Here is a 13,289-nt window from a genome sequence, read left to right as displayed (position 1 = left end):
GATAAGTAAGAGATCAATCAAAGTACAACAGTTCCCAAATCTTAATAATTGTCCAAGGTTATTTTAGTCTTTGCACAAAAACCCAAGGGCAATTTGGGCATATCACAACAATACAGGATTCTAGAAGAGCTCCACCTGCCTATCATAGGATCACTCACACTTAAGTGTTCCCTTGGATCATCACCACCATTCATCACAATGATCATGATGAATGGCTATGATTAAGACTTGTCCTAATTCCTTACTCATTAAGTTTACTTGAATAGCACAACTACATTAGAGTATAAATGTAATAGTTAGATTAACCTTTCCTTTTAACGAGAAATACAAGAATTTAATATTTCTTACCTCATTCACTTTATTACACCTTTTCTTTTTCCTTTCTTTCCATTAAACCTTTATATCTCACCCCCTTGACCTACAAACTCCTAAACAAATTAGGGTTTCTGTCTTTCTTTTCTTTGCTGTTCTAAGGTGTGAGCCGGCTTCTCTCCTTAGTTATTTTGAGAAGAAGAGACTATTTCTTCCCTCTTTTATTCTTCTATGTCATCTGAATTCTTACTGTAAAACAAGATAAATGCTTTTATATTCTGATTTTTTTTTTTTTTCTTTTTGTTGATTGTAGCTAGGAATTTATTTCGCATATCATCAGACGAGTTAAAAAGGAATTCTACTTTTTTGTTTTAGGGTTTCAAGATTTATTTGTTATTTTAAAAGTTCTTAGTATATATTCCAAGTTTATGACCGGTCTTACTGTATATGAGAGAGTGAAGGCTGTCTTTGCCTAGAAAAAAAAGTGTCATTTCGCATATCAAATATGACTCTGTTTTCTTTCAAAATTTTCAAGTTCAAAATGCTCCTTATTGTAATAATGCTCCTTATTTGTAATAATGCTCCTTATTTTATTGGTGCATTGCAGGCAAGAGGTTTGAACAAACACTTGAAGAGGCTCAATGCCCCCAAACGTTGGATGCTTGACAAACTTGGTGGCGCTTTTGTATGTTAACTATCTATTTGAACTCAATTATCCTTGTATATATACCTGTTCTTGTGGTTCTAATTCTTTGCTTTCTGTTTCTTCTGTTATATTATTAGGTACCAAAACCATCATCTGGACCTCACAAGTCCAGGGAATGCTTGCCCTTAATTCTTATCATGCGTAACAGGCTTAAGTATGCTCTCACGTATAGTGAAGCTATTGCTATTTTAATGCAGCGTCATGTGCTTGTTGATGGGAAGGTTAGGACAGATAAATCATATCCTTGTGGTTTTATGGGTATGTGGACTTCTGGCTTCGCACATTTTTTCTTTCTATGTACAATTGGGGTTAAATGTTTGCAGCTTTTACTGATTTCTTCCTTTTGAGCATTGGTTGTTGATAAATGACTATTGTTATGCTTAATTGTTTGGCCAAATATGTTATTATTGTGTTTTATCTTTTTGAAAGTGTGATTTTGTAATTATATTGATTACCTTGCTTTAATTTTTGCATGCACAGATGTTGTGTCAATTCCAAAAACGAATGAGAACTTTCGTCTCCTCTATGACACCAAAGGCCGCTTCTGTCTCCATTCCATTAGAGATGATGAGGCAAAGGTAACGAATGTTTCTATCACATAAACTTTAGTTTTATATAAATCATGTGTACTCTAACTGAGATCAAATTTTAAATTTCCGAGGACTAAATTGTGGTTTAATCAATGTTATGTAGTTCAAGCTCTGCAAAGTCCGCTCGGTTCAATTTGGCCAAAAGGGAATCCCTTACCTTAACACCTATGATGGGCGCACTATTCGTTATCCAGATCCACTCATCAAAGGCAATGACACTATAAAGCTAGACTTGGAGAGCAACAAAATTACTGAATTCATCAACTTTGACGTGGGAAATGTTGTGATGGTGACCGGAGGGAGGAACAGAGGACGAGTTGGAGTGATAAAAAACAGAGAAAGGCATAAGGAGAGTTTTGAGACAATTCACATTGAAGATGCAACCGGGCATGAGTTTGCTACCAGGTTGGGAAATGTGTTCACCATTGGAAAGGGGACAAAACCATGGGTATCTCTTCCAAAAGGCAAAGGTGTAAAGTTGTCCATCATTGAGGAGGCGAGAAAGAGGCAGGTTCCAGCAGCACAAAGAGTTTCCTAAAAGGGCTTTCAAACTATGGTTAGGGTAACTTTTTTGAGGTACTATGTCTGCTTGCTTATGAGGACTTTCAAACTTCATGCCGAGAGGGAGTTAGTTTTATTCAACGCTTGATGAGGGTTATTTGATTTAATCGAGGTGCATTACAGTTTGAATTGTTCTGTTTACTTTTATCTATAGGCAACAACTAATGCAGTTGAAGAAATGGTTGCAAGTGGGAGAAATTTTGCTGTAGCGAGAGATTTCTATTTTCTACCAAATTTTGGAAGTTTCTGTCATTTTTCGGACCCTTCAAAATGCAAATTACTGTTTTTTGAGCTTATTGTGTAATTTTTCCTTTTTATATGTAAAGAACAATTTCTGTTGTAGTACTTAGTTTTACTGAATGCTTGATGAGGGTTACTTGATTTACTCTAGTCACAATTTACAGCAACTATGAAGCTTTTTTTCATTTTTTCTGTTAAATTAAATTTGTTTGCTTAATATAATAGTTTTGATAAGAGGTAACCCTGATTCACATGCATTATGTGAGTTTACATTTTGAACTCATGATGTTTAGTTTAAAGGAACCATTTAATTAATTGGGATAAAGAAATATACTAGGTTATGCTTTCTTAAGGTAAATGTGACTTCTTTGTAATTTGTAATGCTATCAGACGGACATCAAATCAGATTTATAGTTAGGTTAGTGCTCACTTGATCGTATTAGAGGATTTGGGTTGGTCGGTTCGAATGCGTAATAAATAATATTTATATATTAAATATATATTTATGTATAATTAATTTGAAATTATTTTTATAAATTATATATCTAAAAATTTATAAACAATTTTTTTTAAGAGTTAATTTAAAAATAAACATCTGTTGTTTCTCATTCTCCTAGGCTTTCTTCCTCATCATAAAACTCCAAAACTCCATTAAAGCACATTTGAAGTTGTTTTTGACGAACTATACAAAGTTCAAAGCTTAATAAATATCAACTATGCACGGTTTGTAAACCAAAAAGAAAAAGATTTTACAATGGTTTGCCGCAAGTGATTTTCATTCTAAATAATTTAAGGTAAGATCCAACAGATAGGAATTTCGAATAATATATGTGAACGTCATTCGGATGACATATGACATTTACAAATGGTAAACAAGGATTAATTGGCTTGTAATTCTAAATGGTATGGTTTTTTTTCCAATGGTCGGGGATGGAACAAAGGCTCAGTGTTTAACTTGGATTGCATCACAAATATTCCACCGTCACTATTCATGTGTTGATAAACTTTGTGGAGTGCCGAATTAAGTACAAATATTATATGCGTGAATCATATGTGAATGTTAATGAATCATAAACACTGTTGTGTGCACGAATTGTGTCATATTTGAATTCAGATGCCATATGACGTTTACAAATGGTAAACCATGATTAATTGGGTCATAATTCTAAATGTTATGTCTTTTTTTGTCAATGGTCGTGATCACTAAATGGTAAATCATGATGCTATATGTTTGATGTTTGTTATTGTTTTGAATAATATAAGTCACGCAATAGAAGTATTTTGGAATTCCTAGAAAAGAGAACACGTGGAATCATCATAGAGATGTTTATCATTTTAGTCTTTTTAGGATTCGTTTTTAGTGTTTTTCTTTTTATATTTAAACAACAATTTCTGTTGTAATAGTTATTTGTTGTATTTAGTAGAAAATTTCATTTTCTCCTAAGTTTTTTGAACTTCGAAGGTTATCGTTGACAACTTATTTGAATCCATTGTGATAATCAAATAATGTTGAAACTAGGGCAGAGCTACAATGTGATTATAATTTGGTTATACCACAAGAGCTCTACTGGCAATCTGTTTTGACTTCAACTCTCGTGCCTAATGCTATTAATGATCTTATGCCTTCTGCTGCATCTACTACCTCTGCATTTAATTCTTATTCCCATTTCTCAAACATTATATAATTTGGGCTAGAACTCGTACTTGGCTAAATGATATTAACCTCCTAAATCCTACATGACATTAGCGTAAAATAAACATTTAGAAGGTTAGCACTTGTACTATTTTGCAAGAAGGCAGTGCATTATAATTAAAATCAAAGAATTTCCCTACCTATCAGTTTGGAGCATGCTTTGATAATTCTACCAGAAAGAAAGACACTTCCAATATTTGATCAATTCTTCAAAATTACAATTACATTTCCAGTTTCAGTCATTTTTGCTATAGATTGAAAACATTAAAGACAAAATTTTACAATTTTTTAAGATAAGTGTATATATACACTTCATAAAAAAAGGTGGGGTAAATTTGGACATTACCCCTAAAACTAGTAATCATTGCTGAATAAAGAGATAAAACTAACTTAGTAATGATTCTCAATAAAAAGGTGCTCTAATATACTATATTGTTTCTGACCACATACATGAAATGACAGCAACTTTCTCAGCCTCTAACTTTTTATAATTTTCACTGCTTTCTTGGGATTTCCATTAATTAAAGACTGGATGCAAAATAACAATCAAGATCTAAAAGTATATTACAGTTTTAATTATAACAAACCAAATGAAAATAACAAATAAAAGAAGGAGTTCAATTATTTTTCATCACATTTATAGCTAGTTGTGAACAATGGTAAAGTAAATAATACCTCTTAATTTTAATAATCATACACAAATGTATTTATACTATTACATATTATTTGGGTAAATTTACATATATACCCTTACATATAAAACACCTCTAATTATAATCTAATACTCCCCTTCAAGATGGAGGTTGTGATGAAACAAGACCCATCTTGGGAAGGAAAGAACAAATAGATGGAGCAATGTGACAATGAGGAGTGGAAAGAAAATCAGAAAGTAGGAGTTCACCAACAATGTGACAATCAATGTCTAAATATTTGGTACCTTCATGAAAAATGGGATTGGAAGCAATATAAATTGCGGCCTTGTTATCACAATGAAGATAGATGGGTAGATGTAAAGGAATACGAAATTCACGAAGTAAGTAAGACAACCACTTCAATTCACAACTCGTACTCGCCATACTGCGGTATTCAGCTTCAGCGGAAGACTTACTAACAGTGGGCTGTTTCTTAGCTTTCCAAGAGATTAAAAAGGTGTCCAAAAAAATAGAGAAACTGCTAACAGAACCGCGTGATGTCTTACAACGTGTCCAGTCTGCGTCACAATAAGCAGTTAGATGAAAATCAACAGAAGCACTATAAAAGAGACCGTAATGGATAGTACCCTTAAGGTACCGAAGAAGATGAAGTACGACATCATGATGATGAGTGCATGGTTTTGTCATGACTTGACTTAATTGTTGAATCACAAAACTGATATCGGGACGAGTAAAATTAAGATATAATAATCGACCGATTAAACGACCATATTGATCCGGAGAATCAATCGGAGTACCAAGATCGGAATCTAAAATAAGACCGGGTGGCATGGGACAAGGAGAAGGAGTTGCATTTTGAAGTCTCGCATCAGATAATAAGTCTGAGATATATTTGCGTTGAGACAGAAAAATACCATTAGTGTCCCGAGCTAACTCAATGCCCAAAAAATACTTGGCGGGACCGAGATCCTTTATGGTAAAAAGGGAATGTAAGTGATTTTTAACATGTTGAATACCATCGGAAGAATTGCCCGTAATAAGAATATCATCAACATAGACAATGAGAACAAGGAAAGTATCAGAATAATCATAAGTGAAAAGACAATGATCACAAGATGTTTGTTTAAAGCCATATACAAGAAGTCGGGAGGTAAGTTCTTTATTCCATTGACAACGGCTTGTTTAAGACCGTATAGAGATTTGCGTAATTTACAAAACTGCCCGAGTGAATCTTTGGAATACCCATTAGGGGGTTGAAGATAAATATCTTCATCCACAAAGCCATGTAAATAGGCATTATTAATATCGAGTTGATGAATGGGCCAAGTATGAGCCGAAGCAAAGGCAATCATTAAACGAACGGTAACAACTTTAGCAACGGGAGAAAAACTCTCGGTATAATCGATACCTTGAATTTGATTGTACCCTCGTGCTACTAATCGAGCCTTAAAACAATCAATAGATGCATCAGGATGTCGTTTACAACGAAAAACCCATTTAGTAGAAATAGACTTTTTTCCTTTAGGAAGGGTAGTCAAATCCCAAGTATTATTATCCTCCAAAGCATGTAGTTCAGCTTCCATGGCCTGAACCCATTTAGGATTAGAACATGCTTGTTGATATGCTGATTTTCTGGTGTGGAATGCTGATTTTCTGGTGTGGAATGATTGTGAAAGGAGAGTAAGAAGCTGTTAGGAAATTCAAGTAGCCTGAAAATGCAAATATAACACCTACCTTGGTTGTAACAATCTGAAATATTTTTGTAACATCCTCAACAAAAAATATAATAATTTGGAATTGGAAATTGAAAAATCAGTGGGTGCATATGACTATAACAACATATTCATTTACTAATTCAGAACAACATTAGGTTCATTGTAATCAAACTCTAACTTTAAAAGAAAAAAACCATTATACCTATTAAACCAGAGCATTGAGCAATGCTTACATAATCTCGTCTCAAACTGGTAGAGTTTGATAAATTTCCGACGAGGAAAATGAACTATGAAGGAAGAAACCAAGCTTAACTCGGTAGGAACACTTCCTCAAAAATGTAACGACGCCACCATAAAATGATAGTCATGAACCCATATAAAAGCATCTTCAAGATTAATAACCTTCATAACCCTATGTGCAAAAATTTTATTTGCAGAAACATATGCTTGCCACAACAACTTGTCAAATCGACCATCCTTTTCGAGGCACATAGTGAATCAACATTAAAGCTGAATGACCACCTCCTCGAATTTCGTCTTGCAACAACAAGATGATGGAGCATCTGAATATCCATTGCTGTGTCCATCTTTTTAGAAAAAAAATCCTGGAGCAATCATCGCCATCTGAATCTCCTTGCTTCAGATTTCCATTAACTACAGAGAGGATGCAAAAATAAGAATCACGATCTAAAAGCACGTTGCATATTTAATTATAATAAAACAAATGGGTAATCTAAGACATCCACATAAAGGCATTTGCTTTTAAGAAATTCACCCTAGGGAGTTAGATTTCATCATCTATCCCAACACATCAAGTTTAACCAACATCAGTCTCAAACTTTTTCAAATGAACCAAAAAAAGGTCTTCAGTTCATGGCTATAACATATAGATCAAAGACAAAACAACCATAAAAACAGAATTAATTTCTTCATCTTTTTTATTATTAATTAATTAATTTCTTCATCTTGTCTCGTTGGAATCTAAAAATTCTACCAAGAATTCCTTTCTATTTCTCTGATGAATCACTGATTATTATGTATAAGTTTTCCTTAATCGGAATTAATTGAGCATCTAAAAAGCCAGTGAACATAAGAATTGAATTCCTAACATGGCTCAAATCATCCTTTCATTCCCTGTACAAATGGAGACATTTTTCCTTTCCAGCAAGTTACATTTTTATATATTATGTTCAACTCTTCTTCCTTAGTTTTTCCGCATTTCATCTTAAATTCAGTTTCCGTGCAACATAGCACATATATAATCCTCTAAAATGCTCATCTCTCAATTGACTCTATTTACTTGGAAACAATGGAAATAGATTAAGATGTTCAATGAATTATTACCAGAAAGCACCAAACAAGATTAATGAAGAAGCATAAAAAGTACATGAGTTGAATCAATTTTGCCTAAAAGTAGGCAACTGAATTGAAGCAAAACAATAATACCATTTCAGAAAATCTGACACCAACAACTTCCTTATCATTTGTTACAAACAACAAATTAGTATTTTGAGAGAAATATCTAGCATTGCCAAACTAAAATTAACAATTGCTAATGGTTTACTAAATGAACAAACATAGATTGAGACTCTGCAATTTTCTCCATTGCAAATTAAGCTAAAAATGGTTACTCCCAAAGCCGCAATCCCAACTAGTTGGAAATGCAGGAAATTGCAACAAAGATAATTGTCTGATGAAATTTAGATAATATTCAGATCAAACATCACGAGCATAGTTTCATCATAGCAAATAAAAGACAATCTTGATTTGTATCAGAAAAACTTATCATAACAAAAGAAGCATAAACAAACTTGTGGTTTCAATTTCAAGTAATCATATCATCCTGACACATCAAATAGGGTATATAAACAAACACACCAGAGAGCAACATCTAATAACAAAAATTAGCATATCAAGTTTCAAACAAACTTATAGGGTTTCAAATAATCATATCATCATAGAACACATCAGACAGCTTATGTAAGATACTCATAAACAAACACATTTAACAATAGATCTATTTAAATCACAATTACAATCCTAAAATTCTCACCTTTTGGCATAATCATTTTAAAAAAACCACTATAGAAAACAAGTAATTAAAGAAAAATTAATAATGACACATCATCTGTAAGCACATATAATAAAATAAAGTAGCTACAAAACTCATTATATCTTCAGAATTGCCATTAAAACATAAAACCCAACAAAGAAAAAGTGCAAAGATTTACCATAAACAATTGTAAGCAGTAATTGGATTTGCTAAGAAAGATATTTTCCTGCAAAAAAAAAAAAATAAGACAAGACAGCATCAAAATACATATGGATTGGTGAGCAACAAAAAACAAAAACACATAAAGATGTTACAATTGCTCGATTCACCTGTAAACAAACACAACTCTTTTTTGCTAATAATATTTTAGCAGATAAAGTTATGGAGGTTATTAATCCGGAAGATGATTTTCTAGGGTTCATGACCATCCCTTGATGCTCGTCCCTTCTTTCCCGATGAAGGGTTTCTACCGAATTAAGCTTGATTCTCATTAGAAATTTACCCACCACGGAGAAGTTAGAGATCAGATCCTAAAAGCATTGCTGAATGCTAGCTTTCTAGAAAAGATAAAACCTAATCCTAAGCATTGATTTCTATAGATTTGATTATGCCACTTTCTGGAGAAGGTAAACCCTAATCCTAACAGTATCCATAATTGATATATGGGGTACCTTCTATTCAGATCACATAGGAGATATCTATGAACATTGGGTAACCTTAATTACTATTGGGCGATTGAGAAGTTCAAAGGTGTAAGTCCAGTTCTAAATTACACCCTCTATTTTTGTATAATTTTCTTTAATAACCTCCTATTTTTGTGCAATTGCATTTAATAACTTCTATCTTTATATAATTAAATTCAACAACCTCAAAATGTGACAGAGGGTGTCTCTCACTGTAACAGTAGGGCCAAATATTAGTCTTAAATTTAGCCCTAACATTTTTAGGTGTAGTCCCCATTTAACCTTAACTTATAAAATGGTGCAAATTTAACTCTAATATTTCCAAGTACGACCAGTTTAGTCCTACGTTATCGAAAATTAGAAAAAACATGTTTCATTAGTATTTTATTATCACTTTTGTTTATTAATTTATTACTAACAAAATTATAAAAATTCTGCTAAAATGCTAAAAACTAAATCTGTTAGATATAAATTAATCACAACTTTTTTTTGTCAAATTGTCTAAAATATTTGCAGTGTTATTAAGATAGTAATGAAAAGCAAATATATTTTACAGGATCTCTTAATCTGCTTCAATTACATCTGTTTTTTTTATCTTTCATTTATAACATTTTCGGTTTTAGCAAGAGCATAAATGATAGATCGTATACGTAGATCACTATATCTATGTGGTTGCAAAAGAAAGGACTAAGATCCCAAGATTCAGAGAAGTTTAAATGATGGAGATTGGATTACAAGTGCTTATCTGCAAATTTTGAGTTTCAAAAATTATATGTTTCTGTTTGTTTTTGTTGTGCCTTTAATGGTTTCTTTTGCTCATTGTAGTTATTTTCTTACCTTTATGGTTTCTGGACTAGGCATAGCCTGTACTTATGTAAGGTATTGTTCTTTATTTTTTTTGTTGTACTTTGATGTGTTTTATCTATGAAATGATGTACTTATTTTATAAAAAAAATTGAAAAACAAATAAAAAATATATGAAATTTCTTCGATTTAACGACAAACTTATTTGGAAAATACGATGTGACAATTAAATGACAGTAAACCAATTTTTTAAATTTTGGACACAGCTTGGTTAAAATTGGTATTGCTTGAAAAAATTAGGGTTTGATTTGCATCACTTCATACGTTAAACCTGCACTTTGATTGAAGCGGCACGGTTAAATTAGACCCTTGTCCCAATAAAAAATGTATAAAAACTTACAACATAAATATTATATGTTGCAACTATTGAGTTTGTATCGTGATCATCGTGTCAATTTCGAATTAGTGTCAAAATGATTAAACCGTAATCTAACCCAAAAAAATTCATTTCAATCTCGTATTAACCTAATCGGGATAGTGTCGATTACGTGTGTTGTTGTCGAGTCATATATAATTTTACTATGGATCAGATTTATTTTTAGGAAAACCTCAATTTTAATCATGAGGTTAGTGGGAATTTCCCTCTAATTTTATAAAATGGCTTAATTTTTATCCTTGCTGTAAAATATTGGCTCAATTTTCTAATAAATTCCGTGGAAACTTTTTATTCGAAATTATTTTGAAAATGATAAAACTAAATCAAATTTTCTATTATCAAAATAAAATTCACAAAAGAAATTATGAATGGACAAAATTAAGATGTTTTATAAGATAAGGACAAAATTAATTTTTTTCAATAACTTTAGAAGGAGTTAGCCTTATAAGTTTGGGAAAAATAATGAATTAAACAAAATAAAATCACATGATATGCATACTATGTGTGTGCTCAGTTTTTGAAAGGATATTGGAATTAAAAAGTTATTACAATTTATTAATTATAAGATTAAGTAGATTGATTTGTCTGAAACTAAATCTAAAAATAAGATTTGTTTGGTGCTGTGAGTATCCCATGGTTTCTAGAAGAACAGTTTGATTGAGTCCCTCTGGTTGAGCTGCTAGAGTTAAGAAAGCGTGGACCACTTGGCAGGGAAAAAAACTTATCTTATCCCTAATTTTCTTCAATCTTACCACGAAGTTACAGGGAAACTTAAACTACTCTTAGTTGGCTAAGAATGGAATTTGGGGGCAAACTCCAAATATGAGAAAGTATAAAATAAGATACCTTACACCATTTTACTTAAATTCAACCATTTGGTGTGAAGTTGTTGTCTACCATATAATAAAATACTGTTAACCTTCTGTGATACATAAAAGAGGAACACCAAAGAAAAGAAAACATAAGATAAGAGATATAGCAGTCACTCAAGAGATATGTTTAGTTACTTTTACAGTTTCAGTCATTTTTTCTACACGTTTAAACCATTAACAAGGATCTGATTGTAATTTATTTATATTGTAAAGGGCAAATAAGTATTTTCCCTATTCTAGATAGAAAGGATCCGTTTCACTTAAATGGATATATAAAGGGTAGTTAGAATGAGTTTTAAGGTTAAGAAAAGATTTGGGAATTCTTTATTTTTGGTGAGCTTTCATTCCATGTTCTGTAATTCAACGTTCATCAATTCAATGTTCATCATTTCTTTGTTCAATTCTGATATGGTATCAGAGATAAATCGCTTCCCCATTCAATTTTCTCCTTCCAATTCAACGTTTCTGTGTTGAATTTTTGTTCATTTTGTTCAAAGTTTTTTTTTGGAACAAATTCTTTCTTCATCTTTCGCAAATCGATCTTGATTTGTGCTTTTTCATCTATTGAAACCCTAGATTTCGGTTTTTTGATTTTATTACTTCAATTCTTCTTCTCTTGCGTTCATAATGACGAATCCTACAGCACCGACTACAGCTCCACCAGATCCTTCGCTTCTTCCGTCGAGTCACTATTACCTGCATCCAGGAGAAAATCCTGGTATTTCTCTTGTTTCTAAGGTCTTGGATGGCAATAACTATCACTCTTGGCGTCGTGAGATGGAACGGGGCTTGAGAGCTAAAAACAAGATTGTTTTTGTTGATGGAACTCTCAAACCGCCTCCGGTTGGTGATACTCTTCGTCCAGCATGGGATAGGTGCAATACCATGGTGTTCACGTGGTTATCGCGTTCGGTTTCGCCTATTATCGCACAGAGTCTTACCTGGTTTGAGAATGCATTTGATGCTTGGGCTAATTTGAAGGCAAGATTTACACAAGGAGATGCTCTCAAGATCGCAGCATTACAAGATGAGTTTTATTCTTTTACTCAAGGATCTTATTCTGTTTCTGAATATTTTACTCGACAGATGATTGTTTGGGAGGAATTAGTTAGTTATCGTCCATTACAACTCTGTTCTTGTACTCCTACTTGTCATTGTGCCATCGTTCTTAAACATGCTAAGCAATATCAGGATGAGGACTATGTCATTCGATTTTTAAGAGGTCTTAATTCAGAATTTAGTGCTGTTAGGTCACAGATCCTTTTAATTAGGCCTTTTCCTGCAATTGATGAGGTCTTCTCTTTAGTCCTTCAACAAGAACGACAATTAGAAGGTGCATCTTTGCCTGTTTTGGATTCCTCAATCAACTATGCTCGTACTTCTAAACCAGATTCTAAGAGTAAGAGGAAATGTAGTCATTGCGATAAACCTGGTCATACCGTGGATCAGTGCTATCGTTTACATGGTTTTCCACAGAACTTTACCAAGAAAGGTTCTAATGGTGCTTCTAGTAGCCAGGCTAATTTGACAGAAGGACCGGTTTCTTCAACCAATTCTGGTGTTTCTTTGACTAATCAGTCTGCATCAACTTCCGCTGCTCACTCTTCTACAACTCAGCCTTTTCAGCACCTTGCAAACTTGTCATTGACATCAGAACAGGTTGATTCTCTTATGCAGATGCTTCAATCTACTCAATCTAACTCTCATCATGTGAGCAACATTGTCACTACCTATGATTCAGGTATTAACACTCTTTCTGCAAAGACTCATACTTATGATTGGATTCTCGATTCAGGTGCTACAGATCATATTGCTAATACTTTAGATGTTTTTGTTGATCTTAAACCTGTTAGTCATGTTAATGTTAGATTGCCTAACAATGCTGTTATTCCTGTTACTCAAATGGGAGATGTTAGAATTTCTAATGCATTGCTGCTACATGATGTTTTTTATATACCTTCTTTTCATTTA

General features: G+C 32.8%; 1 protein-coding gene across 2 annotated transcripts; it reads left to right on the top strand.

The window, feature by feature from the left end:
• The first annotated feature begins 307 nt into the window (after positions 1-307).
• On the top strand, positions 308-2,529 carry LOC136233081 (small ribosomal subunit protein eS4-like). 2 transcript variants are annotated; one of them, XM_066022633.1, is made up of 6 exons: positions 308-474; positions 920-997; positions 1,096-1,276; positions 1,499-1,596; positions 1,712-2,184; positions 2,324-2,529. In XM_066022633.1, exons 2-5 carry the CDS (start codon positions 971-973, stop codon positions 2,144-2,146), a joined length of 741 nt encoding a protein of 246 aa, XP_065878705.1. In that variant the 5' UTR covers positions 308-474; positions 920-970; the 3' UTR covers positions 2,147-2,184; positions 2,324-2,529. The 2 variants fall into 2 exon arrangements, with proteins under 2 accessions (XP_065878705.1, XP_065878704.1); XM_066022632.1 differs by having other exon boundaries at positions 1,712-2,529.
• Positions 2,530-13,289: the final 10,760 nt, after the last annotated feature.

Source organism: Euphorbia lathyris, chromosome 6 (genome assembly GCF_963576675.1).
Source record: "Euphorbia lathyris chromosome 6, ddEupLath1.1, whole genome shotgun sequence".
Classification (NCBI taxonomy): Eukaryota; Viridiplantae; Streptophyta; class Magnoliopsida; order Malpighiales; family Euphorbiaceae; genus Euphorbia; species Euphorbia lathyris.
This window is presented reverse-complemented; position numbering and strand designations above follow the sequence as displayed.

What these genes read in the sequence shown, in the direction of transcription:
- LOC136233081 (XM_066022633.1), top strand. Translation starts at nt 971, where the DNA reads ATGCTTGACAAACTTGGTGGCGCTTTT. An exon ending in ACAAACTTGGTGGCGCTTTT is followed by an intron (nt 998 to 1,095) that starts GTATGTTAACTA and finishes TTATATTATTAG; the next exon opens with GTACCAAAACCATCATCTGG. An exon ending in TTAGAGATGATGAGGCAAAG is followed by an intron (nt 1,597 to 1,711) that starts GTAACGAATGTT and finishes AATGTTATGTAG; the next exon opens with TTCAAGCTCTGCAAAGTCCG.